Consider the following 18,097-nt stretch of genomic DNA (forward strand, 5'->3'; position numbering starts at 1 on the left):
CTGAGACGCCTGGGGCCGCCCCTTCTGCCCCCCCCCCCACGCCTGACATCCTGTTTGTTCCCCTTTAATAACGCAGGGGTGGGGGTCCTCGGGCCATACTGTAAAAAACCCAACCGGACTGAGTCACAACGAAGAGGACCCGGATGTTGTGCCCCATCCCCCACCGCGACCCGACCCCCGAGACCGCTTACCGCCCTCTCGCTGGGCGCCCCAGCCCGTGATCCAGCAGTACTGTCCGGGCTCGAAGAAGTGGGAGCGCGCAGGCAGGCAGACGGGGCGCACGGTGGCCGAGCGCACCACCGGGTGGTCGAGCTGCAGCAGGGCCACGTCGTAGTCGTGGCTGTCCTCCTCGTGGTAGGGGTGCAGGAGCAGGCGGCTCACCTTGAAAGACACCTCGCCGGCCCAGCGGGCGTTCTGCCGCACCTTGCCCAGGAACACGGTCCACAGCGCCGGGCTGGCCATGCTGGGTGCGCGGGGAGAGTGGTCCAGCTCAGCGCCACGGACGCCCTGCCCTCCCTACCAGTGTGGAGCCGGTGCATGGCACTGGGTCCCCTGGTTCCACTGGCCCCGCTTTATCCCTCCCTGGATAAGCAGGGTCTCAGGATGCCTCGGTCCCCTCATCCCGGACTCAGGAAGCGCGCTTTCTGCTCTGAGGCGCTTAGTGCGCTCAGGGAAGGCGGGATGTGTAAAAAGACATGGCAGCTTTGCGTGCCCACTTCACGGGGGGCCGTGGGGAGCCCCAAGGTTTGCAAGTTTTGGGTGGGGGTTAGGGAGCTGAGTGTGAGAATCAGCAGGAAGTGGCCATGCAGACCCCTGGAAACTGCTGTCACCAGCCTGGGGTGGGGGTTGGTTCTTCACCTTGGGGGCAGTGGGGAGCCAGGGTCAAGAGCTGCCTGGCGAGAACAGCCTGGTGGCCACAGAGGACTCAGGAGAGAGCTGGCCTTAGTGAGGGCCTGGCGACTGGGGCCCGGATCTGACTGGGGTAGATGGGGGTTTAGCCCATCAGCCAGACAGCACAAAGGCTGTGGGATGATGTGCTAACCACAGGGGAGTCCCTGCCCGCCACCCCCAACACAGCTCGGGTTGTGCTGGGAGGGTCATGGCTGTGACAGCGTGGGCAGCTTTGTCTTCTACCCCATCCCAGCATGTAGCATGGCCCTGGGGCATAGGAGGAGCACCACAGATATTTCCAAGTGAATGAGTCATGGGCCCAACCCATGATACCACGGGAGCCAGAGAGGTGGGCAGAGTGCCCGGGGACAGAGTGTCTTCGGGGTGGAGCCAGGACCAGATCCAAGTGTCACAGCAGTCAGTCTTGGGGCTCTTCACCAGGGTCCCCGACTGTGTAAAGCTCACCCTGTACCCTGCATAGCCTCCCTGCCTGCATCACCAAGGTCCAGGCCCCAGCGCCCCTCACCTGTCCTCCTGGAAGCAGTGGGCAGCTGTGATCACCCAGCGGTCCGCGATGAGGGCGCCCCCACAGATATGCCGGCCCCGAACCTGCAGGCTGGCCTGCCATGGCCACTCGCCCTCGGAGGACACGGCCCCACCCACGATGCGGCTGGAGGGGCCCTGGAGGCCACAGTCTGGGGGACAAAGGAGGAAGGCAAGGAGAGGCCAGGGAGAGACAGAGGGACAGAGGCCAAGCAGGGCGAAGAGATGGGCAAAGAGGGGAAAGGAGGAAGAAGTGGCAGAGGCCAGAGATGGAGAGGGACAGACAAAAGAGGGCCAGACAGACTGAGATCCGCCTAGTCCCTGCCCCGAATGCCCAGCCGCCATCCCGTCCCGGCAGGCGCCCTGCAGCTCACCACAGTGGCGCTCGTCTGAGCCGTCCCTGCAGTCCAGGTGCCCGTCACACTGCGGGTTGGGCTTCCGCACACAGCTGCGGTCCTCACACTGGAAGGTGAAGGTCCCACAAGGCACTGCTGGGGTGGGGGCACGGAAAGTGGGTCTCTGAGCCCCAGGGCGCCAGGAGAGGCTGGCAGGACACTGGGGAGGGGCCGTTCGCCCATGCGGAGGGTCCCTGAGTCTTCTTTAGGGGTTCCTAAAAGCAGCTCCCCACCAACACCCATCTGCTGAGAGGGAGGGCCAGTGTGATCTCGGAAGGCAGCACTGTGCCCCCACCTCAGACTGGGTCTCTGGAGCAGCGGCCCCAGGCCCTTGCTCTGCATAGCTGCCTGCCTCCTGTCCGCTGTACCCAACATCCTGGTCACACCTGGTCTTCCTGCCCCCCAACTGCCCCCCTATTTAAATTCCGGTCTGCTTCCTCTCAGGAGGCCTCCATGTCCAAGCTTCTCCTACCCCATGCTTCCCACACTACAGAACTCCAGGTCCAGGAGACTGGGCAGAAGAGTGCCATCATGTCCTTCTCCTAACAAACCCTGAGGGGCAGGGGCCGTTTTTCTGATGTCTTATTCTTTTTTCTTCATCCCGTCTTGTCTGTCCCTGAGTGGTCTGCAAGCTTGACTGGGAAGGTAAATCGAAAGGAAGGAAGGAGGGAAGGAAGGAAGGGAGAAAAGGAAGGAGGAAGAGTAAAACTGGACACAGACAGAAGGTTGAGCAGATCGTCACATGGTCAGATTGATGGTCCAGCGGGAGACAGACAAACAGCTAGAAGGTGAACAGATCAGTGGCCATAAGGACCGATGGACAGGCAGGTGAGTAGGGAGATCAGGGATGGACGGAAGGATGGATGACTGGCTGGAGAGCAGGTGGGTGGAACAGCGGTCTCTCAGACACAAGGTAGGACAAACCGCTAAAGGGCTTAACAGTAAATGGTAGACCGACACGTTCAGTGGACAGGGAGACACATGGCTGGACAGGTCAGTGGATGAAGAGATGAATAACCAATGGACAGACATGACTCAAGAGACCAGAAGGTGGTGGGTGGAGGGAGGGATGGAGGGATGGAGAGATGGAGAGATGGATGGATGGATGGAGGAATAGATGGATGAAGGGGATGAAGGGATGGATGGATGGATGGATGGATGGACAGATGGAGGGATGAATAAATAGAAAAGAGAGGAAGGAGGGATGGATAGGCACACCAGCATAGCCACAGAGAGTTGCTGGGTACTTGATAAGAGGGCATAAACCTTCTCTAGGATGACTGTAAGAGGCCTGGACAGCTGGCGGTGACCCTTTCTTTGATCCCTGGCCAGGCCCCACTGTCATGGCTTGAGCTAGATGCCTCCCAAAGCCTCATCTGCTCATAGGTAGGGAGTTTGGACTGTGTCTGGTTTAGGATGTGACGCTGGAGTTGGGGTGCCCCACCTACGGGCAGGTAGCCCGGATGGAACAGGAAAGCCGAGGCGGGCTGCTGCTTCTGCGGCCCTCTGCCTGCCCTGCCATGAACTATTCCTGCTCTGCGATGCCCCTCTGCCCTGCTGCCCTGCCCCGGAGCCCGCTAACTGTGAACTGAAACCTCTACAGACTGTGGGCCAAATCAGCCTTTCCCCCCTAGCCTGTGGGCGCTGAGAAACAGCTCAGACACCGCCCTACCTTCTTGGCACTGCGCCTCATCACTGCTGTTGAGACAGTCGGGCTTCCGGTCACAGACGCGGGACATGGAGATGCACGTGCTGTCCTCTTGGCACTGGAATGTGGCTCTGCAGACTGCAGGGACACAGAAGGGCGGGGAGGAAGCTGGAGGAGCAGGCCGGGACTCGGCGGTGCCCCTGGAGTGTGGGCACACATTATCTGTCCCTCGTCTTCCTCTGTCACTCCACACTTGAGTCTCCCAGCGTCCCTGAGAGACACCCCGTTTCCTTGGCAGAAACAGAATGGGTGGCTTGTTCGAGGTCCAGCGGCTGAATGAGAACCGGGAGCCCAGGGTCCAGTTTCCAGTATGAGCCACTTTCCCTGCCACCGTGGCATGGTCTGAGAGGCATCCCTCTGCCCGCCCTGTTCCCTCCTGGAGCACCGGCCAGAGCAGATGGCTGCACTGTTGCCCGCTGGGGAGAGGCTGTGAGCTGAGCCAGGAGACCCAGCCTGTCTCTGCCACTGCCCCACAGAGTGGCCCCGGGGGCCACTTTCCCATCTGTTCCCATCTTGCCGTTCAGCCCATCGAGAGAACCCGTGTCCTGGGTGCTGGTGAGGGTCTCGGCTCAGCCCAGAACAGGGAAGCGAGGAGAGGAGGGCGGGCAGGCGGGCTGCTCACCGCAATTTCTCTCATCCAGGCCGTTGGGGCAGTCCTTGATTCCATCACAGGCGGGGACACAGAGTCCATTCACGGAGCAGAGGAACTCACCAGGGCAGGCTGGGAGCCAGAGGGCCATGGGACAAGAGGGCACCATTAGGACACTCGATATCACACAGCACAGGCAGATGGCACGCACCTGTGTGTTCCATGCATGGCGGGTTCCCAGGGACACCAGGGTGGTAGCCCGGGCAGCCACACACTCCCAGACATGTGCACACAACACGTGCCAACACGTGACAGACCCCCACGGAGACCCAATGCTGCCAGCACTGTATTTGCACACACGCACACACGCAGTCGTACCTGCCAGCCAGCCTCCCATGCAGCTGCTCACATCTGGGGACACAGAGGGCAGGGAGGGGCCCCGGGGCCGGGGACTCACGGTCCGACTGGTTGTACAGACTGTAGTGCACCCGCACACCCGGCCCAGTCAGGGAGCTCTGCGACGTGAAGTTGATGGTGATGCCGGCCGTGGCCACCACAGGGATCCTCTCAGCGTAGGGCTGCAGGGTGCGCAAGCCACACAGCCTAGGGGCGACAAGGAACAGCTTAGGGGCGCACGGGCCAGTTTCCCACCAAGACGGGTGACGCAGCCTGGGTGCCTGCGCACAGCTGGGCAGAAAGGTCGGCCAGGAGGAATGAGGAGCCACAGCCCAGCCCGCCTCCTCTGCCTTGGTTTCTCCTTGGGGTGACTACCGGGCCCCAAGTTCGTCCTCCGGAAAGCGGCCTACCTATGTCACTCCTCTGCTTAAAAACCTTCAATGGCTCCCACTGTCTAGATTCCGGTACCAGTCACCTGTGTGCTGTGAGAGTCCAGTAACTGAGGGTCCTTCCCTAAGTTTGGCTTTCTTTCCTTTTTAAAATAAGGACACTAATCATTTCTGTTGACCTCAGAGGTGACAAAGGGATTCCACGTGTTAGCAGAGGCAAAAGATCCAGACTGGCCCACTGCAGCCGGAAGAGAGCAGGCCCTGGTGCTCGGGGCAGGGCAGGGAGCAGCAGTGCCCGCACCCTGTTCCAGCCCTGCCCTGGCTGAGGGCGGCTCTGCACCCTGGCAGTTCCCCTGGGGACCCATTGCACGGAGTCATTGGGCTCAATGTGCTGCCCGGTGACAGTCGGGTAGGACCACTGCCAGCCTGCAAGCACCGCCATCCCGCTGAACACCTGCCCTCTTCAAAAAGGGGCAAATGAGGCAGGCGGGAGCCCCTCTCTGGATGGGGACCCGGCCCCACCTCCCTGAGTAAGTGGTATCCATGCAGCCATCCCCAGAAAGGTAGACTCTGCCCACAGACAGCTGGCGCTCCTTCCATCCCAAGTGGGGCACCCTCGCAAGGCCAGTGGGACAGCCCCACCAGCCCATTGGGAATGGGTGTCCCCAGTGAGCAGAAAGGCGGCCTTTGCGGGTGGAGGACACACCCAGAACATGGGCCCAGCAGGGTCGGAAGAGAGACAGGATGGAGCACACACCCCAAGGCATTGAGGGAACACCTCTCATGCACGTGCACAGCACCCCCAAGTGGGCCACCTCATTCCCAGCATCAGACACTTTCTCAGAACTCCAGAGCAGATCAATGAGTCCATCAGTTCATCAATCAACAAACACCTGAGTATGGGTGTCCTAACAACCTTCTCACCCAGCCCCTGCCTCATGGGCCACAGGGACCCTGCACAGGGTCGGAGTTTCTCCCTGTGACCCAACAGGGCACAGCTGGGTCACAGAGAGGCTCATGAGAGGGAGCCAGGGTGGGGCTGGAATCCAGGCAGCTCTGGAGGGGAAGGCACCCGGATTCCCACCGCAGCGTGCGCTCTGGGGACTGACTGAGCCCCTCAGCTCCCACGGTCTCCTCCCCAGGGGCCTGGCCTGGACTCTGCTTAGGGACAGCCACCTCTTTCTTGAGCTTACTCCGGCAGTTCTCAGAGTGCGGTCCAGGGAACCCTGTGGGGTCCCAAAGCATTTGCATAGTGACACTCAGGTGGCTTTGCTGGTTGTTTGCTTTGTCCCCATTCTCACACAGTCATACAGCAGGATTTCCCAGAGACCACGGGATCTATGAATCATAGCTGACTGAACCAAGAAGCAGGTTAAGGGGTCAGCCGTGGTCTGTTCAGCCAGTTATGAAGCTGCAAAAAACCGTAAAATGATGACACCATGCTGCTAAACTTTTTTGGCTTCGAGAAACAATTTTTCTTTTCTTTTCTTTTCTTTTTTATCAGTACCAGGGATCGAACTCATAACCATACGCTTGCAAAGCAGGCACTTATGCCGCTGAGCTAAATCCCCAGCCCCCGAGAAACAATTTTTCATAAAATCAAAAATTGTTATGCTAATATACACTGGATTTCCTCTTTCAGGACTAGGAATTGTACCCAGGGCCTCCACACTGATCCACATTGCACCTCTTTTTATTGTTCAATTTAATTTAATTTAATTTTGAGACAGATTCTCATTAAGCTGCTAAGCTGCCCAGACTGGGCTTGCCTCTGCCATCCTTCCAGAGTGCTGGGTTACGGGTGGGCACCACCACATCGGGCCAGGTTATTTTAAAGGAACCACAGCAGCCCCTTCTTACCCATGGGGGACACTTCCCAAGACCCCTCGTGGGTGCCTCAAACTGCGGGAAACACCGAACCCTGCCTGCCCTGTTCTTCCAGTACATAAATATATCGATGATAAACTTTAATTTCCAAATTACACACAATAAGGGGTCTACAACAATAACTAACAATCAAATACAGCAGTTATCGCAACGAAATGCAAGTTATTTAAAATTCACCAATCAATTCTGGAGTTTTCCGCTTGATATTTTCTGGTCTCCTTTGCCCAGGGCTAACTGATAACTGTGGGTACAGGAAGCTACTGGAATAAACATACTATAAATGTAGAGATATAATCTGTAGGAGGAAAATCTCTTGGGGTGCTCAGTCTTTTGAAAGACAGTTAAAGGGGTCCCAAGATAGAACATTTGGGAAATCGTCTTGTCAGGGCTCAAAATTTCTCACACCGGACACGAACGAGGCACCAACAGGGGGCGCCCCGGAGCAAGCCTGGCTCCCTCTGCCCCTTTCAATCTGTGGAAACCGGTTTCCTGTGGATAAACACGCTGCGGGTTGCTATGCTAGAGACAGCTCCAGGAAGTGGGCAGGGGACCGAGGGGCTGGCAAACACTGGGCAGGGGAAAACAGGACCCGAATGCGTCACCAGCACTCAGAAGATAAAGGAGAAGCCAGCCCAAGGGCAGTGGAGTCTTACCTACAAGCCCAAATGCCATCTTGATTTTGGGCAGAGCGCTAGGGCTCTATTCCCTTCTGTAGGGTGATCTCTCTCTCAGGGACCCCAAAAATCCTAGAGTCAGCCTATGGCCGGCTGATGCAGCCTTCCCAGGACCCTACAGCCTGCGCACCCGCCTGCAGGGGGTCTGCGGATCCCTGGGGGACCCTCACCTGGAACGAGGGTTCAAAAGGCTGCAGCTTCACGACTCAGAGCGAGTCATGCGACCTGTTTCATCTGTGCAGCGCATGAATGGTTTTTACCATAGCTGCCAGCTAATTTCACATGATAAAAATAAGAAACCCAGGCCAGGGATTTAGTTTAGTAGCATAAGCATCTGCCTGGCAAGTGCAAGGTCCTGAGTTTGATTTCTGGTACCAAAAAAAGAAAAAAAGAAACTCCAGAAACACAGGCTGGGACAAGCAGGCTGGATAGCCCTGGTGACCAGGACCCCAGCTCTCCCTGGGCAGCCACCTCAAGGAGACCCACTCTGGCCCAGCCCCTTGGCCCTGCTGAGGTTCTGGTTCCTGCCACAGACCCTTCTAGGTGAAGAGCCTGTCCCCTGGCTCCCCGTCCCTCCTGTCCGCCAAGCCCTCTCCAGGGAGCACCAGGCTGACGGGGTTGCCCGCCCCTCATCCACTGCCAGCTGCTGGGCATCAGAGGCACCCACTGCGCTGAGCCATCTGCTCAGCCTTGAGCACCAAGGAGCTGGAGAAATACTAGGAGGATGGGCACAGAGGTGATGGAGGGGCGAAAGAGAAGGAAGGGAGGAAGGAGAGATGCACTCACACAGGGCCTTTCCTAAGGACAGGTGACAGGGAAGGGCGCAGGGACAGCCACAACAGAGGGAAAGCAGCTGGGCATGGTGGCGCATGGCTGGGCACCCAGCACTCTGGGAGGCTGAGGCAGGAGGATCACAAGTCCAAACTGGCAATTTAGTAGCTTAGCAATACTTTGTTTCAAAAAAAAAAAAAGAATGAAACAAAGAAAAAAGAGGACTGTGATGTAGCTCAGTGCAAAGGCCCTGGGGTCCATCTCCAGTACTAAAAAACGAGACGGCGACAGTGGCTTCCAACATGCTGGCCAGAGCGGCCACTGGCACTGCTGAGCTGAGCCCTGAGGCCGGCTTTGCTTCCTGGACAAGCTGTGTGACCTCGAGGACACGGCACTGCCTCGGCAGGCCTCAGGCTTCACACCAGCAACGCGGGGTGACAGCCTCCCCCAGCCCCAGCTCGGGGTGTCTCCAGGACACCTGACCAGTGGCTTCTGGGGCAGCACGGGCTGCAGTCAGTCGGTGCGCTCCCATGGGTGACACCTCCAGCGTGGTCAGCGTTCAGCCCAGGGCCCACTGCAGGAGGCGCTGGCCGCCCAGGGCCAGGCCAGGCCCCAGGGGACTCCGAGGGCCTCTGGAGGAGCCTGCGGTTCTCTGACCTCACGCAGGGAGCAGGGGAAAGGGCTGGGCAGGTCACAAGGGAAGTGACGTCACAGGAGGGGAAGCTGGCGAGGGGCAGGTTCCTGGAAACGGGGAAGGTTGCTGCGGTGGCGCCAGCTGGAGCGGTTCTGCGAAACCAGCAGCCAGTGGCCGGATCTCACAGCGACAGTCCTCCACCGCCCCGAGGGCACGGGAGGGCAGGAGGGCTGGGCCGGGTCAGGAGAAGACCGGCGCTCAGGGAGGCACCTGCGTGTTGGGACCCCTGTCCCTGACCTGGCCGTGTCTCCCCACCACTGCCTTTCTGGGCCAAAGGACCGGGCTCCCCCCTGCCTCTGCCGCCCACACGGCAGATTTTCCAGCAGATGCTCACTCAGAGAATTTCCCAGCAGCCACGAGGACGATGGTTATCAAAACCCGCAATGCCGGGGACTAGAGGTGAGGGCTGGCCAGGCCTCCACCCCTGGAGCCCAGCTCACACCAGGCTGGCATTGGAGCCTGGCAGAGGGTGGCAGGTTTCTCCCCCGGGGACCCCGGAGGTCTCAGGAGATCGGGCTGAGTTTCCCGGGGTGCTCTTAGAAGGCCTGGCAGAGCCTGGACACAGCCGGGTCCCCCATCCGGTGCCCACAGATGGGCGGCTGAGCAGCTGCCATGGGCTCACAGTAGGGGTGGCGTCTGCACAAGTGTGAGCTCACACGCATGTGCACACACACACACAGAGACACTGTGCACACACGCCCAGGCTCAATGCTGGCTTCACAAGCTGGACAATTTGGCACAAACTGGGTCACCCCTCTGTGCCCCCTTTCCTCGCTGGCTGCTGTGGTTGGGCTATGCCCCTGGAGTTCAGGGTGTTGGAAACTTAATCCCCAAAGGCGTATTTGGAGGTGGGGGATGAGTGGGTCACGGGCTCCACCCTTGTGAGTGAGTTAATCTGTTTGCAAATTAATGGCTGAACAGAGAGTGAGCAAGCTGTTCCAGGTATGGGTCCCTTACAGAAGCCAGTCTGTGCCTGCCATGTGACATCCTCCCTGTGCTATGAAGCCCTGCAGATGCCCTGTAGATGCCAGTCCAAGCCCTTGCATTTACCAGCTTCCAGAACCGGGAGCTAAATAAACCTCTCTTCTTCATAAACTACTCAGTCCTGAGTATTTTGTTACAGCTACGGAAAAGACCAGGCACTGCAGTAAACATCTATGTCCTCACTAGGGGTCCCGAGAATGGGGGAGATGGCACTTTAACCCCTCAGCTCTGTGCCTGCCTGGTGCAGAGGGAGCCAGTTATCACGGTGTGGTTGGTGACACATGGAGCTGGGCTTCTCGAGGCCTGAGCTGCCCGCATTCTCCTCCAATGGCTCATCTAATCTGCGGTGGTGAGAGGGCCTATTTCCTGCTCCCCCCTTTTTTGGAATGCTGCGGATGGAACCCAGAGCCTCGCGCATGCCAGGCAAGGGCTCTGCCACTGAGCCGCACCCAGCCCTCACGGCCAGGTTTGAGATGCTCGGCTGGTAGAGGAGTCCCTGCCCCTGTAGGAAGTGGAGGCCAAGCTTTGAAGCCTGGTCAGCCTGGTTTCACCACTGTGGCCCTCTCCTCCTCACTGCCCTGACCAGGAAGGGTATTTTACGGGGAATTAACGAACAAACTTGATTTGGGGAGACGTCTGTCTGCTGGGTGGATGATCACGCAGTGGGGCCCTGAGCTCAGCCCTCCCCAGGCCTCAGTGTCCCCAGCTGTACCTAAGCAAGGGTCTCTGCGACCCGTGCAGCCCATGGAGACCCTTCCAGCCCCCTTCAGCCCGCTGGCATCCACTGTGGGGTCTGGAAAGTTTCTTTATCCACAGAACCAGGACTCACGGGCCAGACTCGGGGACTCTGGGGCCCTCACACCAAGCGGTGAGCCCAGCCCTCCTCGGCACGGGTGGTGGCCTAGGGGGTCCCTCGGGAGCTCCAGGAAGGAGCAGAGCACCATACCCCGAAGTCCCCTGGCAGCCTGGCACCCCAAGAGCACAGGCTGGAGTCACACCACCCGCATTGCTCCTTCCTTGCAGTCATGGTCACCATCAAGATGCAAAAAGCCTGAGGAGCAAAAGCACGTCAGGCGGGCCCGCCAGTCCCTGTCACCTCTGGTCGAGGGTCCCTCCATAGACCTGCCCACAGGAGAAGTGCGTGCTGGAGGTGAGGATGGGACCCGCGGAACCCGGGGATCCTGGAGTCCTAGACACTCCCTCACGCCCCATAGAAGGTCACGCACTCACGGCCTCCAAGTCAAGAAGTCAAAGAAGGTTCTAGAAGGTTCTAGAAGCACGTTCTAGAGCGCCAGCCTGTTATGCACCCAGAATCCCAGAGTGCAAGGACAGCGACCCGGCCACGTTAGATGCCGACCTGCCACTCACTGCTCCTGAGAAGGAAGACGACCCGCACCCTGGGCCTGGGCTGGGCGGGAAGGTTCTGCCACAGCTGCTCCCAGACCCGTTTCTCCCCAGCTCCTGGCCTCCCAGCGCCCCCGTTCTCCTTCTGCAGGGGTCCCTTCCCATCTGAATGGTCCCGCCTCCCCCCAGACAGTGGGGAACACCGCTCCGCGCTCCCTCCCTCCCTGCCCCTGCCCAGCCTGGTCCTTTGGCAGGATGCCTGTCTCTCAGTTTCCCGCAGGACACATTGACCAGTCCTCTTCCTCCTGGCCACACCACAGCCACGCTGACCCTGACCACAGCCCCTGGCACTGCAGCCCCCTCAGCCTGCTGCCCTAAACCCCAGAAACCTCCTTTCCAGGGGGCACCGAGGGTGCGAGCTGGGACAAAGGCAAGGGTGGGTGCCCCGTAGGAGGTGCAGGGCCCTGTGAGCGCGTGCTGCACAAACTGGGAGCCAGGGCAGGGAAAAGGGTCCCCCCTGCACTAAGTGTGTCTGGGGGACTCTGGAGCACCTGTGTCCCCGTCCCCCAAATCCAAGGCCTGTGGACACAGGAGAGGCAGGGCCAGGGAGAGCTGGGAGGGGAGGGTCCTCCAGTCAAGCTTCGGCTGCCCCTTCTCTCTCCCGTCCGCTCCTAGGACGCACTGGGTGGGGAGCTGGGAGGGAGAGGCGGGTACCTCCTGTTCTGTATGGTCCACTGTCCCTGGGTGCACGGCAGGCCGTACTTCTGTCTCCGCAGAGCGTAGGCATCAAACCAGAGAGCCAAGCCGTAGTCCAGAGATGGCACCTGGAGGGTAGAACAGCATGGACCGTGGCCCGAGGGGTGTGGCCAGGCTGGTGCATCCACCTCCCTCCAGGGCACAGATAGAAGGCCACACAGGGCCCCAGCCAAGGCTAAAATCTGTCAGTCACTCAACAAACACATCACAGTAACCAGTAGGAGACCCCAGCTACAGCTGCCCCCCACCCCCACCCAAGGGGACTAGTGCCTGGGACTCAGCCTTTGAGGCCTGGGGGGGCACCTTGTGCAGAGGACAAATAGTGTGTGGGCTCACCGTGAGGTGCCAGGAGCAGTGGGTGCTGGGAGAGTAGTAGCTAGGAAAGTAGGGTGTGCTGAGGGCACCCTGTGCGTCCAGCCGGTCCTCCAGAGACAGGTTCACCTTGCAGGCTAAGACGGGAGACAACCATTATGCAGGGCTCTCCTGCCCTGCCCTGCCCCGCCCCAGTAATGCCCACCACGCGGGGCAGCTTGCATCCCACCAACTCCGAAAGTGAGCCTCAGTTGCCTCATCTGTAAAATGGGGACAATAATAGTAGCAAAATTGAGCGGACTGCATAGCCCAGCATGCTAAGTGCTCAATAAATGTTAGTTTATTGGCACTGGGGTATTGACAGTGTCAGCGATAGTGATACTGGTGTTCATTTCTCTCCAGCAGGCAACAAAATGCATGCAGAGCTGTGCCAGCCTCTCGGCTATGGCACCTGGGAGGGAAAGTTGTTCCCCTTTCAAAGATGAGGTTCAGAGGGGCTGGGGTGGAGCTCGGTGGTACTGTGATTTCCTAACACAGGGGAGGCCCCAAGTTCAAGCCTCAACACCACAAAACCAAAGCATGAGGCTGGGAGAAGAGGAACAGCTTGGCTGAGGCCCAGAGTGGAACGCGGGGGCCCTGCTGCTGCCCCGGCCACCTCACCAAGGTAGCCAAACACTTGTGACTGCCACAGACTTTGGGCATGGAGCCAGCGTTGCTCAGCAGGGCCACTGGACCTAGCAGGCCTGCTCCAGGGAGACCCGGGTTCCCATCCGCCCCAGGAGCCTCACCCTGGAAAGCCACGGGCTGCACGGAGAGCGCGAAGGGGTCCACGTAGCTGTGCAAACCTTTCTTCCACACCACGGCCACCACGGCGCCCGAGGCCAGCACCTCCAGCACCGGCTCCTGGCGGCTGCAGCCGTAGACCCTGGCGGAGGAGAGCAGTGGCAAAGGAGGGGCAGGGTGTGTGTGGGGTGTGGACAGGTCAGGCACTGGCCAGGGCTGGCTACTGGAGGGACAGAGGAGGGTACCTGGGGAGCTATCTGCACATCCGGGTCCTAGGCCCAGATCTATGACCCGCTGCTGTGTGTCGATAGGTAGGTGTCTCCCCCTCTCTGGGCCCAGAAACTGACCAGAGGCCCTGTAAAAGTCTGACCAGATCCTCAAGTAAGAGAGAAAGAGTTACCCAGCCTTGGAGCCTGGTCCCACAGCAGCTAAAAACCTTCCACCCCCAGCGTCTCCTGGGATCCCTGAGCAGGAGTGTCAGGGCGGCAGCTACAGGGACCCCCAATCTGGCTGCCACACCCCCGCTGCTGGCCTGATTCGGGTCTGGACAGGGAGAAATCGGTGGTTTGGGGATGCCCTGATGAGAGTCGGGTGCCTGGGGGACTCCGGAGAGATACGAGAGTCTTAGAACAGGAGGCCTCAGAGATCTACAGCGTCAGCCAGGAAAGACAGCCCCCTCAAGGTTAACGCCTGGGTTTCCGGAGGGGGAAACTGAGGCCCAAGCCACTCGTGACAGGGCCAGACATGTTCAGTGCTGCTGACGGCTGGTCCCCTCCACACCCTCAGGTCCCCCCATGTGCCCATCTCAGATAGGAGTGCCCCACCCTGACCCCCTCACCCTCCAGAGCCCGGGAAGCCATGGCCCTGCCTGGCCTGTGTACAGCCCAGCAGCCGGCAGCCACGTTGTTCATATCTGCTGTGTCAGCCCACCTTATGCAGGAAGGGGGCGTCTTCTGGGGGGACAGAGGTGCCCTGGCTGGTGAGGCCCTAAGGTCTGCAGCCTGGTGCAGGAGTGAACGGCCCCAGGCTCCCAGGGCCATCTGCCCGGCGCCTCGGGCTGGCTGGTCCTCGCCGGGAGCCCCACCTGGCCACACGCTGCACCCCACCTTCACCCCGAGGGTTCACTAGGAGGCTCGTGGGGCCCGTCATCCTTTGTGGGAGCGTCCGTGCCTGGGGGTTTCTCACTGGCTTTCCGGGGAGCCACTGCGAAGACAGCGTGGAACCCGACACAAACCGCCTGGGCAGGGCGGGCGGAGGGTCCTAGCGCTGCGCCCTGGCCACTCCCCGTGCACCTCTGGGGCAAGAGAGAGCCCGGGAGCAGGGACGCCACGCTGGGCGGTCAGTCTCCTCCCCAGGCGGAGAAGCCCCCCACCTGCAGGCCGGAAGTCATGATGGCGAGAAGCAGTCCCCGCACACCCAGATTGAGGCCAGGCGGCCGGGCAGGAGGGGATGGGGCGATTCAGAGCTGGGACGGTGTCCTCCGGGGACACACGGGCCTGGAGACCAGGCACCGCCCAAGCCACACCAGCCCGATGCCGGGCGCGGTAAGCACTCAACAAACAACACTGTAGCTGCCCTTGCTGGGTGCTCCCCCAACACCTGCTGCAGAGCCTTGTGGGGGGACGAGCCCCTCTGCCCGCCCTGTGGGGAGATGGCCAGGCGCTGGACACCGAGGCCATCCAGCCCCTGCCCTCTGACTCCAGTCACTTCTATACGCACACCGTGTCCCGCGTCCTAACCCCCCCCCACTCCTGCTCTAGAACTTTCAGGGGCTCCCCATTTACCAAACATGAAAGTCAAAACTGCTCCTGGCACTCCATGCCATGGATAGCTGGGTGCCAACCAGATGATACAGAATGACAGTTATGGTGGCTGGAATTTCCTGGACACTCAGGGGGTGTGAGGATCACAGCACAATCGGTCTGAATTAAATTCTCACAATAACCATGAGAAGTGTGACTTTCTACTCCCATTTTACAGACAGGAAAACTGAGGCCCAGAGAGGCAAATAACCTGCCTTAGGACCCACAACCAGGTAGCAGCAGAGTAGGGACCAGAAGTTTGGGCAGCTGCCACACTGAAATCTTCCAAGCAGCCATGCGGCCTTCCTAAACTGACCTTAGGGGTCACCTGGCATGACTGCTTGGCTGTAGATAGGGAAACTGAGGCTCATAGAGGGCAACAGGACATGTGCTGACTCCCTTTCCCCCTCCTGCAGTCCCTTATCTTGGTCTCAGCATGCTGACCATGACCTCTGAGCCCACCCAGCCACTCTGCCCGGGACTCACGAGGTAATGAGCCTCTTTTCCAGCGGCCCAGCAGCGTCGTACATGGCCAGGCGGTCGCGGCACTCGGCCAGGGTCCACTCCAGCCGCACCTTGAGCATGTGCTCCTGGGGGCCCTGCAGGTGCCACAGGCAGCTGGAGGACAGGTAGTCGGGGCCCTTCAGCCGCAGGGCCTGGCCCTGGCCCACATAGCTGTAGCGGTAACAGCCTGGAGGGGAGAGGGACAGAGTTCCTTACCCGGAAGCCCAAAGGGGGCGCTGGGGGGGGGGGCTGGCACCCCGGATGGGCGGAGCCGAGTGCACCATGCCCACCTCCCAGCCTCCCTGAGGCTGCTTTTGCAGCTCATCCAAGCATTTGTTCACTAGTCTGATCACTCATTCACTCATCAAACACATCAAGCTTGCAGGCCAGGTGAGTGCCAAGGTGGAGGGCTGGTGCTGCCAGCAAAGTGCCAAGGACAGCAGGACAGGTACAGAGACAAGTGACAAGGCTCAAGAGGTGAGGACTGCAAGCCAGTGGGGGGCAGTCTGGGTGTACTGGGGTTCACAGCTGGAGCACAGAGACCGAGCTGGGGAGCTCTGAGGAGTCTGGGGGAGAGGAGGAGGCAGGGCTGACCCTCGAGGGGAGCACTGGGCTCCTGAGGCTGTGGGAGGGGCCGTGGGTTACAGAGGCTCTATCACTGAGCTACATCCCCAGGGTCTTGCTAAGTTGCTCAGGCTGGCTTTGAACTTCTGTCTCAGCCTCCTGAGTCACCAAGATTACAGCCATGCACCTCCAACCCGACTCTGTGTGTTTTACAACTGCACCCATTTTACAGACCGGGCCAGGCAGATCTGGGTCCGCTTAATCCCCACCGACCTCCCTGGACCGTGGCTGTCTCATCTGTGGACTGAGGATGACTTGCCCACCCCTGTGGGGGCGTCACGAGGCTTAGCAGGATGCTTGTGCCCAGCACACAGTAAGTACTCAATAAAAGGAACAGCTCCTGTGCTTTAGGCCCGGGTCCGGGAGAAGCCTCCTCTCTCACCCTTAATCCTGAGCTTTGCTGCCGCCCAGGGTTTTGCCTGAGTGTCTGCTCGTGTCTGGGCTGGGCTCTGGGACCGGCAGTGCCACGGTGGAGGATGTCACCTCCCAGAGCACCATAGCGGCCTCTTGTGACGCTCACCCACCCGGTGCCCATGAAGCTGGAGCTTTGGCATCTTGCTGGGCGACTCCCATCCACCCTGGGGTCCTCAGCTGTGCAACTCAGGGCCAGTGGCTCAGCCAGTCCGTCCTGGCAAACAGATGCAGTCCTAAGACCCGTGCCCCATCCTGGGTGCTTCTCTGCCCTTGACCCCAGCCATCCTGACCACAGGGAGAACACCTGGGCTTGGCTGTGTGGGTGCTGGCCTGGGGAAGGGGCGGGCTCTGCTGTCTGCCTCTGATGCCTCTGTGGGCATCGTGCAAACAGTGGCTCCTCTGTTCCTAAGGGATATTTTTTGGTAGTACTGAGAACAGAACCCAGGACTTTCACACTAAGCTACATCCCCAGTTCTTTTTCTGATATTTTAAGACAGCTCTGGCAAAGTCTCTAAACTGCCTGTGCGGGCTTCTCTGTCTTGCCATCCTCCTGCCTCAGCCTCAGCATGCTGGGAAGATGGGTGTGACATGCTGAGACCTGTGGTTAATCAGAAGCACCCGTGGAGCGCCTGCTATTCCCCCCCACCTCGCCCCCACCCCCACCCCGTGGCTGGGAAGAAGTCAGCGAATGTGCCCGCGCTTCCCTGCTCCTGAAGGTCCCGGATCTCCAGGCCTTCCCCCCTCGGTCCTAGCGCTCTGAGCTGTGTCTCCTGGGTGCTTCGGACCTGCCCTGGAGTGCTGCTCTGTCCTGGGGCAGATCCACTGTTCCTCCCTCGGGGCCTCTCTTCCCTCGAGGACACTTGCTGCTCTGAGAATCTGTTTGTGTGTCTGCCTCCCTCACGGTGCTGGGGGAGGGCGAGGCATGGAGGAAGCACACCCTGTGGGCTCCGCTCCAGGGGGCAGGGGCTCTGCATGCCCACGGAGTCACTCAGGGACACGCGTGGACTGCTACAAGTGTGGAGATGGGGCGGGCGGGGGGACAGCTCTGCGGGGCAGCGCCCGAACGCTGGAGGGCCTGGAGAGGACAGGAGGGAGGCAGACAGCGAGGGGAAGGGAAGGAGAAGCAAGCCGGGCTTCTGAAGGCGCTTGGCGCAGACCTGGGAGCGGGAGGGCCAGGCGGGTGCCTGTACCTGGCGCGCTCACCGCGGCACGCAGCCCAGCACACGGCCAGGCTGCAGGACGGCGTTCTGATTATAGACGGGCAAGCAGGCAGCTAGGGAGAGCCAGGGTGACCAGGCCCTGGCCAGACACGCGGGAGCCTGAGGTCAAGCTGACAAGAACCAGGTGGGCCATTAAGTCCAGGGATGTGACAGCGAGGTGACCGATGGCCGCTGTGACAGCTGCTGCTCCCACCTATCCGGAAAGCGTGTGTCCTTGTCACTTGGTTCTCGGGGAGGACAGAGGTGCAGAGGCGCCTGCAGACACAGCTGGCTACTGCCTGACCCTCGTGGCCCATGCCTGGCTTCAGCATCGGGATTTAGTCCGCAGCTGGCTTTCGTTTGACTCAGGGTGGCCTGAGCCCCAGTCAGTTTTTGATAGACAGGGTCCCTTGCCACCCACTTTCCGGTCCCTTTTGG

The 18,097-nt window shown here is 60.1% G+C and overlaps 1 protein-coding gene across 3 annotated transcripts in view; it reads right to left on the bottom strand.

Annotated features, from left to right (window-relative positions):
* The window catches only part of Tmprss6 (transmembrane serine protease 6), a 32,092-nt gene that overhangs the window by 2,742 nt on the left and 11,253 nt on the right, over positions 1 to 18,097 (bottom strand). For 2 of the 3 annotated variants that reach the window (XM_063238474.1, XM_063238476.1), the window contains exons 7-16: positions 15,405 to 15,609; positions 13,122 to 13,258; positions 12,358 to 12,470; positions 11,980 to 12,089; positions 4,584 to 4,729; positions 4,160 to 4,258; positions 3,502 to 3,615; positions 1,809 to 1,925; positions 1,418 to 1,586; positions 192 to 463 (exon numbers count right to left, since the gene is read on the bottom strand). In XM_063238474.1, coding sequence (XP_063094544.1) covers positions 192 to 463; positions 1,418 to 1,586; positions 1,809 to 1,925; positions 3,502 to 3,615; positions 4,160 to 4,258; positions 4,584 to 4,729; positions 11,980 to 12,089; positions 12,358 to 12,470; positions 13,122 to 13,258; positions 15,405 to 15,609 — 1,482 coding nt within the window. The remainder of the gene's footprint in view (positions 1 to 191; positions 464 to 1,417; positions 1,587 to 1,808; positions 1,926 to 3,501; positions 3,616 to 4,159; positions 4,259 to 4,583; positions 4,730 to 11,979; positions 12,090 to 12,357; positions 12,471 to 13,121; positions 13,259 to 15,404; positions 15,610 to 18,097) is intronic. The other variant, XM_063238475.1, reaches the window with a different exon arrangement.

The sequence above is a fragment of the Cavia porcellus genome, unplaced genomic scaffold (genome assembly GCF_034190915.1).
Source record: "Cavia porcellus strain 051 isolate PalLab524CR breed Dunkin Hartley unplaced genomic scaffold, mCavPor4.1 scaffold_27, whole genome shotgun sequence".
Taxonomy (NCBI): domain Eukaryota; kingdom Metazoa; phylum Chordata; class Mammalia; order Rodentia; family Caviidae; genus Cavia; species Cavia porcellus.